Raw genomic sequence first — 21,516 nt, forward strand, 5'->3', positions numbered from 1 at the left:
CTCCAAGGTCCCCAAACCTCACATCTCCTGACTACTTCTTGTGGGGCTATATTAAGTCCGAGGCCTTCAAAAACAATCCTCATACTATTGATGAACTTAAAGTCAATATTACAGACTTAATTACGAATATTTCCAATGCAACTCTTAACGAGGTTTCTGCTAATATGCTGAAAAGAGTCCATGTGTGTATGACCGCAAGGGCTGGGCATTTTGAGCATATTCTTTAACAATTATGTAAGTAATAGCTGTTTATTAAATCTCTTTTGTAAGCAAGGCTTTCGTGAATTAATTCATTAAAAAAAAAAAATACTGACCAGTAGGAAAGAAAAGGAAACAAATGAAAAATTATGCAAAGAATAGAGAGGGTAAAAAAATAGCCCAATAGAGAAAAAAAGGTAAATGTAGCCCATGCTACATTGCCTTAGGGTTCAAAATGTTATCGTAATGGTGTTTTTTTACTGAATTATCAATATGGTGAGTTTCTGTCCCATTTGTCCAAGTTGGTGAATACTTTTCGGCTGTATCAAAACTGAAATAAATATGTTAATTACATTTTCTGAGATCATCAAAAACTTTAAAAAACCCATCACTGATATGAGAGTTTGAAATATTTGCATGACAAAGAACAATTCAAAGAGATTGATGCAGGTCTTGAGATTGAAAAGAAACAATGATCACTATGATTTTGGCTTTAACTACAGTCAAAGCCAAAAGCCAAAATTATGTGATAATTACATTATCACATTTATTATATGAAGATAGTTCCTACTATAGTAATGATTATAAACATGAGAAGTACTGATGTGTAAAGAATGTTATTAATTTTAGGCCAAATTATGAGTTGTTAAAAAAAAATTTTGTCAACACCTTTCACTTTTCAAAAAATAGTAAAAACTTACTAAAATTAGTAAAATTTTCATTAATATATCTCATTACCATAGATAAATCAGAAGAAGTTGTATTTATGTGGATATAGATTTTCTCAAACCGGCTGTCATTTTATGATAAAAATGATACGACTGAACATTATTATGGTAACACTATTCCTAAACAATGAGTACCTAATTTATATAGAATGTAAATCAACTTGTGGAACATGAATTTATAATTATCTGATTTATTAACAGAGTAGTTAATACTATTATCTGGATAATTAACATGAAGAAGAATTGTTTACCATATTGAAATTGCATAGAATTTTGATTCTTCAGTTATATCTGCCTGCAATCTGATTTATAAGATGGATTAATAAATTTATTAAAAATATAATTCTGATTACAAATGCAATGTATTTTTAGATCTAATCGATTCATTACATCATGTATCAGATATAAAACAATTACAAATTATGTACTAGAAATTTTAGTTTTGGAAGTAAAATTACAAAGGATGGATGAATTGAGAGAAGATATCTGATATTGATGAATCATCCATTAAAAAATGTACAGTTGATATCAAACAGAAAATTTAAAAACATTTATTTGGAATGTACTTTACCTAGTAGAGAAATATGAACATTGAGAAAATGCCAGACAGAATAGATTGTATGTTCACATGAAGAAATGTTACATTTTTTAATTGTTCCATTCATATTTATTTTATAATGGGTTTATCATTATAAGATACCAGTCTTAAATAGTAAAAAAATGTGTGGACACATCTGTGTTGTTGGGATATATTAAACAGGTGGTTTATCATTCATTTAATATCTTTAATACTCAGTTTCAGTCTATTAATATACGTACAATAAAGTTTATATTTCATGGACAATAACAGGACAGTTTACTGTATTAGGATTTGTACTGTTTGATGCAGCAGTGACATATGACTACTATTAAGCAAGAAGAGTAATGAAATATATTAAACGTGGAGCAGCAGTACAAAGTGGTGGTACAGAAATATACCAGGAAAAAAATTCTTTCAATTTACACAAGTAGTACATAAAAAATGAATTAAATTATCAGACAATAGTAAAATGTAGAAAGAACATTCACTAATATATTATTATTTGAAGCAAACACATTAAATTAAGAAATCAGCTTCTGTAAACTACAAATAAAAATTTGTTAAACGTAAGCTGCAGTTACACAAGATGTATACATTAATAACTTTATAACTTTACTCATGAGAGAAATTGTGGTCATACTGGGTCAGTGTTTATATATATGCCATTTAGAAATTACAGGAAGTTTCCTCTGTTGTCTAGTATGAAAATGGAAGGCTACATACTTTTAGACAACCTGATGCTGTGTGTATTATTCTGGATAGATGAAAAGCAACATTGGGTTGACGATATTAACTCTACTAGAGAATATAAAAAAATTAACTGACTGTTCTCACAACTATGGACTAAAAAAAAATTATTTCTAGGATTTCCCTTGTTGAACACATAACTAACTCTATTCAGCTGTGACCATCAAACTTTTTTATACCGTTTATTTCATCTGATGACTATAAAATAACCTGCTAGTCATTACCACTGTATATGTTTAGATTACACACATATTGTCACTGTGCTAGTAATATCTCAAAATTGCATTTCAAATTGTTTTTGAATTCCGCTTCAACAAACAATGTTTTTATCAAATATTACAGCAATGTGTTATTGTTAGGTATAAACAATTGTGATGACAAGATAGAGTCGTAGAAAAATTTGTTCAGTTTGATAAGATTAGTTTACATAGTGAATTAAAACTGTTTGATGGGACTAATTTTACAGATTTACTAACTATTACAATCACCATGCAGATATGTATAAATAAATTTATACAACTGTACTATACTAATGGTCTCGTATAACAATGTGATAGCAAATTAAGATAACTTTCTCCACATATTCATGAATCCTAAAAAAAATCTTATTGTAAGATTACATTCTATGATACTGGTGAAACAAATTACTAATAATTGACACTGTCATGAAGAACAGTATACACATTTGACAACGAAACTGTTTATATTTCTAAATATAATAATATATATGAATAAAATTACCAACTACAAATAAAAAATTTATTAGCCAATTTTATAAAAACAGTAGTTATTTTTTAAAAGTTTCTAGCTGTTTAGCAAGTAATATTAGGGCATAAATATATATAACAAACTTAATGTAAAATGAATCCTCAACAGGCAATAATTAAATTTATAGTTAAAATACTAGTTCCACTATTCTCAAATTATTATCATAAGAGGCATGGATTATCAAACTTTTTCAAAAAAGAGCAAGAAATTTATTTATCATTAAAGAAAAAAGTTATTTATATTAAATTAGAAGTTTTACATATGCTTGATGTATATTTTAAATTGTGAATCTGCTATGTTCATAAAGAAAACTAAACTATTTTTTTGAATGTAAGTGAAGATTTTTTAACCTTTCTCCAAAATAAGAACTTTTAACAAGTCATCTCTACAAGGTGCACCTGGATATATCCAGAACAAATAGGAGAGATTTATCTGGTGATAGGGGAGATTTATTCTAAATCCAAACAACTTCATCTATCAAGTCATACCCCATTACCTTACTAGATCACATCTAAAATTATAACATGGGACCTAGTACCAGCACAGATGAACCCAAAAGACACCACAGACAAGACAAAATTAAACGAAAAAATAAAGAACAAAAACACTTGCTTCACACTCACAAGAAAGAAACAATGGAACATTTTCAACACCAGAAGCAGGAACGTATGAAAAATTACTGGAAGGACCACAAGGCCCTAAGAAGATTAGAACATATGAAAAATTACTGGAAGGACTGCAAGGCTCAAACAGTCCCTTCGAAGAGTCTTGAATGGACTGACTAAAGTGATCCTACGCAATCATAAATGAAAAAAAATAAAAAAAATATATATATATATATATTTATATTTTAATTTAGGATGTGGGTATTTCATAGGGTATGGTGGATTACTCTATGAATGTTTTATAAATGTGTAAGGTCACTAAAATTAATTTCTGCAGCCTATTATAACTGTCTTAAAACACATGGGACTGCCACTTAGGTTATGTCCTGTTATTCTTCTTCCTTAGCATTAACCATAGTACAATCCATATACAGTAGTTATTTATTATGATAAATAAACTTTATACTCTTCTTGAGTGGGATAGACATAAAAAATGAAGCATAAGAAGGTGTCAAATATATTCCAACAACACAGATGCATCCACGCATGTTTTTACTACATAAACCCTGTATCTTATAGAAGCAACAGCATTACCAAAAAACTGAATAGAACAATTAAAGAATTTAAATGACTTCTTCATGCAACCATACCAGCTATCCTTTCTGGAAATTTCATAACATCCACTACCATGGAATTATATATTTCACATAAAGGATTTACAAAATTTTTATATTTAATATCCACTGTCTAGTTTTTTTTTATGGAAAATTCATCAATTTCAGGTATTTTTCTTAATTCACCCATTCTTGTAATTTTACTTCCTAAATGGTAAAATTTCTAGTACATAATGTATTATGTTTTAACATAAGTTGTTATTACCTTCCTTTTTTCTCATATGCGTTTTTATTTCAATCTATATCTGATACATGATGTAATGAATAGATTAGATCTATAAAAACATTGCATTTGTAATCAGAAGTATAATTTTAATAAATTTACTAATTTATCTTATAAATCTGATAGTAGGCAGAATATTATTAACTGAAGAATCAAGTCATAATTATATGCAATCTCATTATGGTAAACAATTCTTTTTCAAGTTAATTGTCCACATAACAGTATTAAATACTCACAGAAAAAATCAGATAATTATAAATTCATGTTCCACAAGTTGATTTTCATCGGAATATACATTCTATATAAATTAGTTCTCTTTATTTAGAAATCTTGATCATAATAATTTTCAGTAGTATATTATATGATAAAATGAATATCAGTATAAGAAAATCTGTAACCATTAAGATACTAACTCGCTCCAGTCTGTCAGTGGTAATGAAACACAAAAAATAGTTAATTCTTCTAATTTTAGTTATATTATTATTAATATTTTAAAAAATTACAGCCGAAACAAAAACCTTTTTATAATTCATATATGGATTTGGCCTACAGTTGTAACATTCTTTACACATTAATACTTCTCATGTTTATAAGCACTAGTATGGTACAAATTATTTTTATAATATATGCAATAATTACAATAAAAACCATAATCATAGTGATCATTGTTTCCTTTATCCCACGACTTGCAGTAACCTTTACAAATTGTTCCTTATCATACAAATATTTCATTGTCATATCACTGGCGAGTTTTTCAAAGTTTGTGATGATCTCAATAAATATCATTAACATACTTATTTCAGTTTTGATACAGATGAAAAATATTCATCAATCTCAAGGAACAGTAAATCATCATGTAAGTAATTCAGTATAAATTCATTAATACCTCAATTAATTAATGAAATGACTTTTACTCAGTATCAGTATTACAAAAAGTATAGGTTCAATTGGAAACTGGCAATGAACACAAAGTATATAATTATGTTAATAATATTATTCTGAATAAATTAATAACAAGTGATGAAATAATTTATGGTTTAGCATGTTTTTACTTTAGAATTTGCAATAACTTCTCTATATTGATTCTGAACATATTATAAACATATCCAAATCATATTTTTTATGATTCTATTAATAAGCAGCCAATTAGTGTTTCTGAATACAATATATTCATTGTTGTATATAATAAAAGCTTTTCACAAACTACTTTATGATCTAATAATATACTTCCAGATTACTTTTCATGTTGTTATTTGCTGTTTATTTTCATCATTTTGTTGATTATTTTTTATTGTTTCCACATCAGTGTAACTTATTTTTTTAAATTTAATTATGAGCCAACTATTAATGTTGTTGTGTTAGAATGTTTGGAAATGTCGTTTAAAGTCTTTAATGAATATAGCAGTAAAATCTTTGACCTCATAAGGTCAAAAAAAAATCATAAATCATAAATAAATTTCAATCTCATGGATCATAAATCTTATTCTACCAATTGACGCTATAACCTAAATTAATTATGACAACATAATTAATTTTTATTCTGATATACTATGGAAAAGATTGGGGAATTTATCCCCAATAAATTATCTATTTAATAATTTTATTTGCCTGTTGACAAAATTATTAAGTTTAATAGTGAGCCAGATTCATATTGAACTGATTTAACATTGTTGAATGTAAAATAACCCGCAATTTATATTATTTGAATACAAAGTAGTTATCCAACATACTCATGTGTGATTATACACTCTAAGTACTTTTTGGAACTAATCAGTATTTATTAAAACATACAAAAGCATTTTTATCCTAACCTCGATCCGTAATTTCAATGTGGTTAAAAGTAATGTTCTAATTTTTTAACTTTTTACACTAAAATGAGCATTTGAGATAAATTAATGGATGCATTAAACATTAAATATTTTTTAAGAATTCAGATTATGATTTAGTGATAAAGTAAGCTGTTTACCAATAGATCATTAATAGTAAGATTAGTACCAGTTAAGTTCTTCGATACCATAATTAAAATGAATAGTGTATAATAAACTCAGTTCATTTTCAATCCTGAAAAAAATATGTTTTGTGAAGTATGTATTATAATAATGGATGTATGTAATGCAAAAAAAAATTAATCTCCTTTTTATCTTTTATGTCTAGATATCTATTAATATGTATAATTTATTATCACAAATAGAAAGAATTTTTAATAATGTTCAGACATATCTTGTACATTTAAAAAAATTCAATATTCAGCAAGACCCAAAATTCAAATTTATATTTAAATAACATCAATCATTTTTGAATACTTATATTATGAATCTAGCTTTGGTAGCAAGATTCCGTTAATCAATTATTGACATTATTTCATGACTAGCAAGCATTAGTTCATAAATACCAGATGTCTAACAGAAATAGGTATTTAACCCAGTTACAGTAATGGAAAAAACTGTGTTGTGAGCTACGTAATTTAAAATAATGAATATACATTTATGCATGTTTAGAATATTTTTATTTATTTTTCACTTTATTGATTGCAATTTTGTTACTATTTTACATGATATGAAAAAAAGCTAAACCAGTACTCTGCATGAAATATACAATTCACGATTCCTCTTAAACACAAAATAAAGAAATTTATAATTCACAACCTCCTCATTAGCTACAATTGAAGATAACATACAGAAAAACAGTCTTTATCAGCTGAAAAATTTCATTTAGACGCTGTTTACATCTAGTGTCCATACATATAACCAGTTAAGGGATAAACTTCTACAATCTTCTACTGTCACTTTAATATATATGGCTGCTAGTATCAAATTAGAATAACTTTGAGCTATGATATAGTAAATAAAACAAAATTAATGTCTTCATAAGGAAACAAAGTTAAAAAATTCAAATTAAGTAAATATAATTATTTAACTATTACTACATCCATACTTAAATTTTCATCTTATAAAAATTTGTTCTAATTATGAATGAAAGAGCACCTCAATTATTATTAGTTAGATAAATTAAAAAAAATAACAATACTTATAAATTAATAAGTTTAACTGAGTGCTGAGTGCATAGAAATTATCAAATTATTATCATACAAAAATTTACATCCATACATCAAATTTTCAACTTGCTGTTCTAATTGTTCTGCCATGGTTAAATAAATTAAAAATAGATATACAAAAACAGAATTAAAAATTATTAAGTGCTATCAAAGTTAATAACACTAAGAACAAATATATCCCCTGTGCAAATTTACAGAATAATCATTATTACATAAATTTATAAACATTTAATTTTAACAGTTTTATTTAATATTCAATAGTTTATGCACTGTTTTAATGAAATTCCATAGTTAAAACTGTAAATTACTACAGTTTCAGTTTGATAGTCACAACAGAAATATGATTTAATCAAAATCATTAAAGTGAACAGTTGAGACTACCCATATGTTAACATTATTTCATGTATTTATAATTTAAGTAATTAATATGGATCTTAATCAATCATACCTAGTTATATCTTCAAAATAAAAACTTTTATTAATAATCTGATTGGCACTAGGTTCTTTGAGATAGTGTTTTCTTATTTTGAAAGAATAAACTACATTTTTTCATAAAAAAAAACATATGGTAAAAATATTAACATCTGTAGATATATGTAAAACAGGGATGCTAAAAAATTAACAAATTCATCAACCATCTGTAAATTAGACTGTTATATGAATTTTATGTTTAATGAACAGTATTAATTACTGTTTATGAATAGGAACAGATTTAGGTCTAATGAGATATGTTTATTGCTATAGAACTCTACAACTTAATCAATTTTAATATAAAAAAAGATGCTTAACCAAAACTTTCTACAGAAATTGTATTGTCATAACAACATAAATAAAATTATTTAACAGTTAGAGGTTTGTAAAAATTTAATAGCAAATTATAAGTAAAGAAAATATAAATTACTTAGAAAAAGAATTCCTGATTATAAAAAAAGGATTTCTCATTGAAAAAAATAAAAAATTATCAACATCAATGAAATTATTATTCTCAATTAAATAGTATTTATCATAATAAATCTTTTTAATAAAATGTAAATTGCAAATAAATTATTTCAATAACCATGATTAGAGCCCAGAGAAACTGTTAGACAGTTTATAGTTCACCTTAAAGAAAAAAGATGGAGGATATTAAAAATGAAATTATTCTAAAAATCCTACATTTTTTATGAACAGTATAACTACACAATCAGGTGTCTGGAAGTTATTTCAGGTTTCTTCAACAGATCAAATAGAATTAAAAACCAATGCTCTGGGTGCTTGCAACACTGAATAATTTATCATAAGAGAATAGATATTTGAAATAATAATGAAAAAAACAATATTTTTTCTAATAAATTTTAAAAATTAAGAAATAATTAAACAATTATTTCTTAATAATTACATACATGAATATTAAAAAAAATAATAGTAATATTAATTTGTCATTTTTAGTCATAATTAATTATGATTAGCATGGTTTTTCTATTTTCTATATTGCAAATAACTAAAAATAACTATTAAGTTTTTTTTGTTAATTTCATTTTTACTCCTAACTTGTCAGATCAATTTTAAAAAATATATATAACATTTTAATGTGATAAAATATTTTTAACATTTTGATATTTTCTGTACTTGTTTAATAAATTTCACTTTTCAATTTTGTTTAATTAAACCTAATGTACTTATTGCAATTTTTTCCTTGATAAAAATAGGCACAATTTTATTAAATTAATTTTACTGGCAGTCTTTTTTAAAATAATAATAATAGTAGCAGTAATGTAAGTATCAAGAATTATTAATAGCTGACTTAAATAAAAAAATAAAGAAAGCATAATAAAATAATTTCAGAATGTCAGAAAAAAATTAATTTCAGCACAAAATTTATGACATTTTTTAAACAATTACTAAAGTTTTTTAAATCTTTTTTAAAAAAATTAATTAATCTTTTTTTCTGTTTTAAAACTTTTCATTTAAAAACTGAATATTAATAAACTGAATACATGTTACTATATACAAAATAATTTTTTTTTCACAACATAAATAAAATAATATAAATAGGGTCAATAATAATAATATATATATAGGGCCAAGTACACAGATGGAAGTAGTTAGTTTTTCTTTTAATATTTTAAGTACTACATTTTGATTGATTATGCAATGCTACTTACATGTAAAAGTAAACAAACATAACTCATGGCTCATAACTCACAACAATGTATTTGTTACAGAGTTGTAATTTAATTTATATTTTACTTTTAAAAACCTAACACAAAACATACAGCAATAATGTACGAAGGCTGCTTAGAAAGTAACTTATGTTTTGAAATAAAAAACCAACCGAATAAAAAAAATAAATTTTATTATATACAATTGAAAGGGACAATCGTAAACTATTTTTCTACATAGTTGCCATTTAAATTGAGGCACTTATAATAACGATGCACAAGCTTTTCAATTCCTTCTCTGTAGAAATCTGCCTTAGATTTTTGGCGCCTATCTTGCATAAAACTTGTGATAAACAAAAGCTTCCCCAATACAATTTCATGCAGTAAACTTCATGAAATTTGAGGGAAATGAAATAAGAGTTATGTAATCGTAATGCAGATTTTCATTTTATCATTGATTTTCATCAACCGACCATTCATCAACCGCTAGGCCGACCATTGCATTCCTCATCATGAACATTGGTGCGGCCATTTTTAAATTGAATGCACCACTGCCTCACTCCACCTTCACTCATCATTCCATCTCCATACACCTCACAAAGCTGTCAATGAATTTCAATTGATTTGAGGTTTTTTTCCAGTAAAAACCTAGTCACTGAATACAACTCACAACTCGCGGGATTTTCTACTTAAGTGCACATTTCAATAATTCAGTACGAACAAAGTAGAAAAATCACAGTCCACATGCTACAACAGCTTGATGTGAACCAAGTGTAGAAACATTTTGACGCCAAGATGGTGGCTCTATCTCCACCCATCTTCACACTAGGTATAAATGTAAGTTACTTTCTGGACTGCCCTCACATAATCAATATACTGTATAAAAAAAAAGCACGCAACTGTTTACTCTCAAAATGTCAGTAATTTTGTTCTATTTTATTCAAGAAGAATATGTTATGAAAATAATACAAAAACAGATTCTTTTCAGTATTAAGAGATTTCAATTTTATACTGTACTTTTAGCACTAATTTATTTATAACAAATTTTTCTCGATTAAGATACATTTTCAACGAATACAGACTGGTTTAAATGAAAATATTTTAATATACAAGTTGCCAAAAAGATGAAATTGTTTATTGCCACACCTGAAACCATACCTGAAACATATCTATGCAATAGTCATGTAATTGTTTTTTTTTCCAAATATGCTGTCTCATTGCCAGAATATTTACAATAATATGTAAAATTGTTTCCTTCAAGAACATAAAGTGGGCTTTTTTAAACTATATATTTAATTATATTTACTAATGATCTAGGTTTGACTTCTTATTAAAGTGGGATTATTTTTATTTTAAAGATTCATTGAGAAAAATTAAAAAAAAAAAAAAAAAAATGTTTGTAATAATTTGTATACTGTGTAGCAAAAGATAAATATTTAATTTTTCTTAATATTAATCCACACAATTTAAATAAAAATGAAGTAATTTCCTTCTTACATGACTACATGTTGTAAATAATTTGTAATTAATTGTATAAAATTTCTTTAATCTTACAAATACTTTAATCTTTATACTTAATTCATTTTTTTGTAAAAAAGAATCTTCTGAAATTAATTAAGTCACATTAATAAAATGCCAAATATATGAATATGCACATCTTCTAAGCAGTACTTAACTATGCATCTCTTATCAAATTTAGTTTTTTATGACTGCTATAATTTATCAGACCTGTATTTTCCACACTTTAAATTATTCACCACTTATTTTTATTTAAGATTTATATATTCACAATCATTTTAAAAATATATTTTTAAAAAGTAAATCATAAGCAACCTTTTTTTTTATAACAGAGAAGTTTTCAATACAGCATAACAGTATATGGAAAAAACAAAGTTTATAAAAGTATTGAATATGTCTATTTAAAAAATGTCTGCAGTAAGTACATAATAATATACATTTCTTATTTCAATATTTCAAATTACTTTTTTGGCCAAAGGAATCAGTGTTATTGGATGAAAACTATAGAATACATTTAACCAGACATCTAAACTATTAAATCACTTCTGGTAATATTGTGCATGCAGAGTGCATTTTTGATACAGATAAGCCGACATAAAAAAAATCAATAAAACCAAAAATTTTATCCTGCATCCTGATATTAAATTTCAACATTAAAATCACATCAATAATGAATTTAATTAGCATATATTTACAACCACACACCAACAGACAAACATTCAAACATGCAAATTCATTACCACACAGTAAACACTTCATTTCCTTACCTAATGTCATTAAATATATTATTTCAGTTTATATTTATATACATGAATAATAAAATTGACAAGTCTATCAATCCGATATGTCATAAAATTCATTAATAAACCTGAATAATGATGATGAAAAGTTGGTCATATAAAACACATTCACTTACCACCACACAATATACTTAAAAATGAAACAAAATAATAATAAATAAAATAACACATTAATGTCTCCTCATCTTTCTTTCCAATTTACGTTGTTTCTTTTCATCAACTTCTGGTGCAGGTGCTTGTTGAAAGAAGTAAGGTGATAATATATTTACCCATAGTAACCAAAATCCTCGAGCTGGTGCCTGAAAAGAAAATCAATTCAATTACTTGTTTTAAAATGTTAGTTTCACGTAATATTTTGTAACTAATTAAATACAAAATCAGAAAATTCTGAAAAACTAATAAAAATTATGTAATTTTCTATTACTCTAGTGCACAACTTCTAGGTATCTATGTAAAATCAAATTGAATTTATCTCTGATCTTTTTTGTTACATGCAATAAAATCAAACCATTATGTTTGGCTTTGAAGCATTTTGATAAAATGCTATTCTTAACATCATTATTAATTTATTTATTATGCCTATACACATTCGTATAATTAACATTTCTTGGATCTCCTCTAGAAAATGAGAAAAGAGTTTCAAAATACAAGAATGGGCTATCTGACGACTGTTAGTCTATACAGATATAAATAACATAGACTGATAAGAAAAAATTAAAAGGTCTCTTTTTTTAGTAATTAGAAGCTTATTTTCGTACGTTTTTTCTAACATAATTTTAAAAGTGAGAAATATAAAAACAATAAACACTAATAATGCAACTGAAAATCTGAGTTAATCTAAAGATAAATTTAGAGGAATTTTCTAATTGTGTTTATAAAAATTAGAATAAAGAAAAATTTACTTTGCCAATAATTTTATCAATACACGAAAGAGCCTAGAATTAAAAAACAGTAAAAGGATTAAGATTTGTAAATAACATTGCTTAAATAATTTTCATTAACACCTAAATTTTTTTGTACCATTTAGTTATCGTCACATATTTACTTTACTATTTCATGCATTTATTACTTTTAAGAATCAGTATGAACTTTGACACCCTCTGATTATTTTGTAATTCTAGCCTGTATTATGTCACGGTTCTGATCAAGGTTTTACCATGGTCCTCCCTTTGATCAATCCATTCAAATGCTTGGCCAATTTTTCTTACTTTTATCCACGATATAGTGCACCTTCTACCCATTTTTGATGTAAATTATGTACATAATGTGTTATTACATACTGAAGGCTGAATAAAATATTATTGAATTATGCTGGGCCAATAGTGAAATTTTGATTTAGAAGCAAAAGCCTAATTTTTTGTTTGTGTAAATTTAAGTAAGTTCCTTGTGCTAATAGACACATTTAAATTTCAAACATATTTAAAAGTAATAAAAACAAAAATTTTAATTAAAACAATTCTTTTAATTTTAAAATTTTATATTTTGCTTAGATGCAAAGAACAGCGGCAGGAAAAGGATTACTTCAATGGTTTATAATGCCACTATACTCCCTAAAAGCTTTAAATCACTAAATGTTATTCATTTCAAAAATTCTGTAACAAAACTCCTGTTGAAAAATGTACAGTTGTTTTATACATGCGCATGCATACACACACACACACACACACACACACACACACACACACACACACACACACACACATATATATATAAATAATAAATAAAGGGAACAATTGGATGAGAAGCCAATACATGTTGACTACTACATCAGTTGGCTGGCCAGATTATCTATACTAAAAATACACATGTATAGATAGACTTGAGTTAACATTCTAACAATTTTAAACATTTACATTTGCTTACACTTACCAGTAGCCATAAAACCCAGAAGTAATTTGATAAAAGTGATAAAACTTGAACTGCTGAGGTTAAAATTATAAGATCTTTAACATGTCTGAAAGAAGAACAAATCTAATTAATCGCAGAACATCCTTAGCTATTAAAATGCATTAAAAAATTAATAACAAAACAATAGTTTCATCTGAATTCTCATAATTTTTTAACCAACTAAAACATAATATTTATTTCTGCTTTATTTCACTAAGAAATCATTCATACAACTTGAAATATACAGTTTCTATATATATATACATGTATGAGTGTATCTGTATAATTTTTAATAAACTATTTTATAAAATATATATCATTATATATTGAAATATCAACACACCTTCATTAATTAATCAAATAAATCCAGGAATAGTTTGATTTCAGCACACATATAATGTGGAATAACACATTTAATAAGAAATAATACAAATTATATTCTGTAATGTTTTGTTGTTTCTCATAACTGAATAATAAAACAAAATATATATATATATATATATATATAATAAAACATATATATATATATATATATATATATATATATATAGATAGAAAAAAAATTGAACAAATTGTAAAAACTGTAATGAAGCCATATTTAATGGATAGATATTTTATTACATCCATTTTATCACAATTTTCACATTACAGACTATAATGACACATTTTCACAATAAATGAACAATGAAGGGTTTTGGTAACAAAAGGATTATTATATTTCAGTACATCAATAATTTATAATTAAAATGTACGGGCCTTCTCATTTGTTTACAGCATTTTAGAACCAATACAATATTTCAAATATAAATAATAGTTTTTTGAAAGAAAGAAATTAGAAGTTTTACTTTCAAATTAAACTGAATTATAAATATATATATATATAAATTTATCATCATCATAATTTCAGCTGTTACTGATCCACTGCAAGATGATGACCACTTCAGCACTATTACGGTCTTGTGGTGCGATCTTGTACCAATTTGGTTCAGTGTACTTGATAATATCACCAATCCAAATGGCCTTTGGTTTTTTTCATGGGTGTTTAACATCAAGCGGTAATATCCATTCAAGTGCTAATTTCCTTCCATCAGTTCTTCTTTCCAAACTGCCATTTTAATTCTTTAACTTTCACGATACTTTAGTCTGATCATATACTTTACTTTCATGTTCATATACTTTAGTCTGTTCTCTCATCCATTTACAGGTCTTCCTATCCTATCTGGTAATTCCAAACAAACATCGTTCCATATTTCTTTGTGCTACCCATAGCTTCTGTAATAATTGAATGGTTAATGTCCAAGTTTCGCTTCCATAGGTAAGGGCTGGCAGGATGCAAGGATCGAAAACTTTCTTTTTAAGGCAAAAGGGGAGTTTTTTCTTGAAAATTAAAAGTCTCTCAAATGTCAGCCACCCAAGCTTAATTCATCATTCAACTTCTTTGATTGTTATCACCCTCAGTGGAAATTCGATAGCTAAGATATATGTAATAATCAACCAGTCCGAGTTCTTCTCCGGAGACAAAAATCTTTCTTTCCTTGGCAAACTTGTTGAACATGACCTGGCTCTTTTTTTAGATTCATCCTTAGACCATAGGATTCACCAGCCACCTGCAGTTACTGTATGTGTTTTTGTAATTCTTCTGGTTCTTGTATGAAGAGAACTATGTCATCTGTGAATCTCAGGTGGTTTAGATATGCATACATTTATATATATATATATATATAAATATATATAAGGTGCGACAATAAAGTAATGAGACTGATGTGAAAAAAAATGTTGCTTACCGTTTTAGTCATGTTAAGTGTTGTCTCCTTCAAAGTAGTTACCCTCTGATTGCACACACTTATTCCAGCGCTTCTGCCATTGATGGTAACATTTCTGGAACTAATCTTCTGTAATATCCTCCAAGACCCTCGTCACAGCTTTTTGGACACAGCGTTTTGTGTTGTTTGAAAATGGTGTCCCTTGACCGCCATTTTGACTCTTGGAAATAGAAAAAAGTCGCACAGAGCGATATCTGGTGAATAAGGTGGCTGTGGTAGTACTGAAATTTGTTTTGAGGTTAAAAATTGCTGTACTGACAGAGCAGTATGAGATGGCGCATTATCGTGATGCAGAATCCAATTAACAGCGATGTTGGCACGGACACGAAGAACTCGTTTACGAAGTCTTTCTAAAATTTCTTTGTAGAAATATCGGTTAAATGTTGGTCCAGGAGGCACCCACTCCTTATGAACAATTCCCTTGGAATCAAAGAAGCACACAAGCATGCATTTCACTTGACTTTGACATGCAAGCTTTTTTTGGTGTGGGTGATCCCTTTGAGCACCATTGCGAACTTTGGCGTTTTGACTCTGGATCGTATTGAAAAAACCAACCTTCATCACCAGTGATAACACGGCTCAACAAATTTGGATCAATTTCCGTTTGCTCTAATAGATCGGCTGCCACATTTTTCCGTGTTTCTCGCTGTTGTTGTGTGAGATTTTTGGGGACCATTTTTGCACAAATCTTTCTCGTACCAAAATCTTCAGTTAATATTAGACGAACCATTTCTCGATCGATGTTGAGTTCTTCTGCAATCATTTTCACGGATAATCTTCGATCAGATCGTACGATTTCACGCACCCTGGTCAAGTTGACATCTGTCCGTGAGGTTGATGGTCGTCCACTGCGGTCTTCATCTTCAACATTCGTTCTGCCTTCACTAAAAATTTTATGCCACCGAAAAACTTGAGCTCTTGACATAACCTCCTGTCCAAAAGCAGCTTACCGTAAGTTGTCGTCGTGTTTTCACCCGATTTAACGCAAAAAGAAATGGCATACCGTTGCGCAATATTTTGCGGTTTCATTTCTGTGACGAGAGACACAAACACGTGTTCACTTATTACAGCACAACTCACGATTGAGCAGTTGCATCAATGTGCCGCTTGGACTAGAAGTAGCTTATAGACCAAGGTCAAAGATATGCAGCCTACGCAAGCTGCAGGGTTGCCACATCTTGCAAAGAAAAATCAGTCTCATTACTTTATTGTCGCACCTCGTATATATGTATGAGGTCTGTTCAGAAACTAACCAAACATTTTTAATTACGTAGCAACTTAAATAGTTAAGTTGCTGCTGTTGGCAGCATTGTGTTCTGCATAACCTCCTCTGTAATCAGATGTTCTTGGATTGTTGATATCTCATTTATTTTTCATGTTATTGTTATTTGAGTGCACATGTTTAAGTGTTAGTAGTGATTTTTGTAATGTGCAATTTTTGGGAGCAATGATAAAACGTAAAATTTTGCGTGAAACAGTCACAGAAAGGTTTCAACTTTTGAAACAAGCTTACAGAGATGATGCTGTCAATTGAAGATGACCCTCAACCAGGAAGGTCTTCACCTTCAACTGATGACACATATTAAATCACACAATCATATTTGCACACATATTAAATGTGTGCAAATCGCTGATTGACTGTCAGAGAACTTGCAGAAGAGAATAATGTCATGATATTTTGACTGAAAAATTGAACATGCATCAAGTTTCAGCAAAGTTTGCTCTTCCAAACAGCAGAAATATCACAACATAATAAATAAGAGTGCATGAATGCACCCTTTGCATGGGGGGAAAGCTGGGTTATGGCTGCAACATCGACAGAAGTTCAATCATCACATTGGATTGGCAGAGGATCTCCACGCCCCAAGAAAGCACCTCAGTCTCGATCCAAAGTCAAAGTGATGCTCTCTATTTTTTTTTATTTTAATGGAATTGTGCATTTTGAATTCTTGCCTCAAGGTGAAACAGTGAACTGTGCGTTTTACAAAAATGAACATGAAAAAATTTGCAAAAAGAGACTAGAGTTGGGGTGAGACAACTCATGGTTTCTTCACCGTGACAATGCACTTGCACACTCAATTTTATGTCAAAAATCAGATCTGCCCTCCCTCAGCCTAACTACTTGCCAGACTTGGCCACTCAGTGGCCAGGTTGTTGGACCATTCTACAATCTGACCAATTCACAATCTATTTGGTGATCTGTTATATTGAATTCTAAACTTACATTGGACCAGTGTATTTGAATTTGTTTTTAAAGTAGAAATAAATTACCATCATCTTTATTTTGTCAAGGAATATCTATCTCATGTGAACTTGGTGTTTACTATTTCACTCTCATGGTGTTTACTATTTTCCCACCGTACTAGCTTGAAACTTCCATTACCTTACTTAAGAAAATAAATGTGGACTATCCTCCCCCAAAAAATAAAGATCAAAATTAATAAATAATCTAGATAAGAAAAACGTAACTAAACATCATATTTAATTTTTCTATCAGAATCACTACCACTAACCTACAAAATATGATATATGCTTCTATTCATGATGGTTTTGAATGAAAATTTATAAAGCAGACTTCTGTAATGACTAACCAAATAGATTTTATACATAAAATTGTTCCACTAACTTACTTTAAAATGTTTTCAGTTGCGACTACTTTCAATTACTTGGTGAATTAGCTCTAATTTAGTTACTGAAAACATTTTGACGTTACTAAAAATATTTATTTCAATTACTGGATCAAAACTTTACATTATTACACATAAAACGATTAATAAAACTGATAAATAAAATTTATTTTTTGGCTGATGAACTTATACAGAAGCTTTAAAGCTTGTACATAGAATGTACATAAAATGTTATTTTTTAACATATGAAAATACATACCTAACTGGGATTTGAACCTGGAACCTCTGGATAACAGGATGAGATGCTACCACTTCACCACAGAGATTGGCATAATATTTTACAATTTATTTACATGTCAATAAATGACTACAAGACTACAAACATACTGGTATGAGGAAATATAATCTCAAAATGAAAGTTACACTCATTTATAATATAAATATAAACTTTAATTACTTACTCAGCAATGCCACCTTCCATGTTAAGGTCAACACCAGAATCAATTATTTGGCCAGTTTCAGTTAACTTTGCTTTTGACATGAATACCATGAAATGATAGCTTGCAGCATAACAGATACTTGCAAGAATAAAAAGAAGCTGCAATAAAAAGTAAACAGTTCTTGTATCAATTTAATATATGAATTTAGCTGTGTCAATACTACACTAATACTTAGAAATAAGAATAAAATTATACCATATTAAATAAGTACATCAGCCAACATAAACTGGAAAGGGGATTTCTCCAAAGCACAGAAGGAGCTTTATGTGTGTCTTCACTTTATTTGACCTTTTCCATCTGACTACAGTCTGTTGTCTAACTTTGTTAGCATCTTTTTCAAAAGATTGCAGAAATATTAATTAATTCCACACGTATTTAAAAACTCTTTCAAGTTAATACAGTAGCAATAATCTTAACTTTCGTCATTTAGACTTGCCCACAGACAGTAAGCAATACCTTACTTCAAAAATTACTGTATGGTATAAAAATTCAATTAGAACAAAATGTGTATAAATTATATTAAACTACACCTTCAATCCTGACTGTGCCTGTTTAATTCTGTACAAATTAATTTCAGTTTATATAAACAATGTTTCAAAAAATTTAATTTAATAAATTAAATATATTACGTGTTGTACAAAGCATAATTTAATCAAAAATGAACATTATACAAATATAATAAAACTGTACCAACTGAAATAACCTACAAATGTTTTAAAGACCACAAATAATACTTCAATATCTGTTTCTTTAAAATATAATCCAAAAATTAATTTAAATGACAATGCATGCTGTGCATTATTTTTCTTAAATTTAACTGTAACAAACATTCTCTTTATAGGAATTTTATTTTTGGTAAAAATTGATTCCCTAGATTAAACTCAAAGCCTGCACATGGTAATATAAAAATGGAAATTTTGTAGGGTAAGAAAAATGCCATGTCTAACTGGGATCTGAATTCAGGGCCTGTTGACCGTATTAAATAAACTCAACAATGCATCATCTAGCACAGGATGCAATGTACACTTAATTTATACAAAGAGGCTTGGGCGAATCTATATTAGATCCAATCTTCTATGGAAAAGGAGTTTTACAATTTAAACAAAATTAGGTGGATATCCATTATAAGGCGTTTTAAAAAGCTTATAAATACATGGCATAGAGTAATAGTCTTGAAAGGTTTTATTTGGAGATGTTAATTTTACACACTAATTTTAAGAAAAGTCCATAAATACTGTTAATCAGTATGATACTACAGAGAAATATCAATGATGCAGATGTCTTTTTACATAGAAAATCTGTAGCTTCATGTTGAAAAATTTTCAAACCAGTGTAGTTTCACTAGTGTTTAAAACCAGTGAGAATAGAATAACTGATGGTGTATTTATCAGTGCATGTGTTCATACATCTTAATATTCTGAAAACATAAAATTTTGTTGCTTTAAAATATAAGCCCTCCTGTCTTACAAATTAAATTAAAGTGCCAAGATTTTGATGGGTCAAGCATCAATTAATACTGCTTTTCCATGCACTACTGTAATCATGATTTTTAGAATAATTTTGTTCTATTCTTAAAAACTAAAAAAAAAATATGTTTAATACTTAATTTGTATTAATTAATTATTTATACTAACAATATTTTGTATTGTAAAAAAATCTCCTAATATAAATTTCACTAAAACAAAAATTCCAACTGCTCCAAGTATCATATTTCGGTAAAATGTTACTGTTGCTGTATTTTCTTCAACAATTTGTTTTTGCCCTTTTGTTCCTTCCTTTCCTTTCTTTGGCTGAAAACATTAACAATAATTATTAAAGTAAATTAGTACAAACAGTTTATGTAAACAATAATGCTGCTAACAAATAATGTTAATTAGTGAAGTTATTATCTTTTTAAAGAGGTTTATATGACAACATACATTAACATAATGGGTACAACAAAAACATACCCCAGTCTGTAGCTTTTGCTATAAAGCTTTTTCAATCTACTACCTGAGGCACTGACTATTTTCTTACTACTGCATGTGATGCTATGTGATTTGGATTATATTTTAAATGATCTTTACACTATTTATGTGTTTTAAGAGCATCTTTCATATAAATTGTGTTAACAATTAATATTAGTGCTTTATGTTCAGAATTGTGTCTAGTTCTCAAGTTCAAGATTTATTTTTGCAAATGTGATACTTGTTTCAAAGAAGTAGTTTGTGAAAGAAGATTGTAGTTAAATACTTTTAATGCCTTTTCATCACTATAAAAAGCCACACTCAGTATATCTCATGAAAAATTTATTTAAGTTAGAGCATTCTTGTTTGTAGAATCCAGTTATGTAAACTTTACAAGAGACAAATTGAGTGCAGCTTTTCACAGCGACAAAAAAATAAAAGCATTTCACTCCACTAAAAAATTCACTTCTCCAAATTACCTCATAGAAACATGTCACAAATGCAAAAATCAACAAGGAAATCTTATAAACATTAGCGTTGAAACTAAGCAACATTTTGAATCCTTTTTGTGCGAATTTTATGAATTTTTTCAAAATATAAAACACAAAAGCATACTAAACAATATATAAATAATTACAATTTAAATAACAAATATGGTTTTTAAACACAACACAAACAACCAAAATTGATAATTGT

General features: G+C 27.7%; 1 protein-coding gene across 4 annotated transcripts in view; it reads right to left on the reverse strand.

The window, feature by feature from the left end:
- Positions 1–21,516, reverse strand: part of LOC142328621 (transmembrane protein 208) — a 46,527-nt gene that overhangs the window by 13,692 nt on the left and 11,319 nt on the right. For 2 of the 4 annotated variants that reach the window (XM_075372461.1, XM_075372460.1), the window contains exons 2-5: positions 20,509–20,664; positions 18,836–18,972; positions 13,907–13,991; positions 11,884–12,336 (exon numbers count right to left, since the gene is read on the reverse strand). In XM_075372461.1, coding sequence (XP_075228576.1) covers positions 12,208–12,336; positions 13,907–13,991; positions 18,836–18,972; positions 20,509–20,664 — 507 coding nt within the window. In that variant the 3' untranslated portion in view covers positions 11,884–12,207. Of the gene's footprint in view, positions 1–11,883; positions 12,337–13,906; positions 13,992–18,835; positions 18,973–20,508; positions 20,665–21,516 lie in introns of those variants that run through there. The other 2 variants (XR_012757318.1, XR_012757317.1) reach the window with 2 other exon arrangements.

This window comes from Lycorma delicatula, chromosome 8 (genome assembly GCF_047948215.1).
Source record: "Lycorma delicatula isolate Av1 chromosome 8, ASM4794821v1, whole genome shotgun sequence".
Lineage (NCBI taxonomy): Eukaryota > Metazoa > Arthropoda > Insecta > Hemiptera > Fulgoridae > Lycorma > Lycorma delicatula.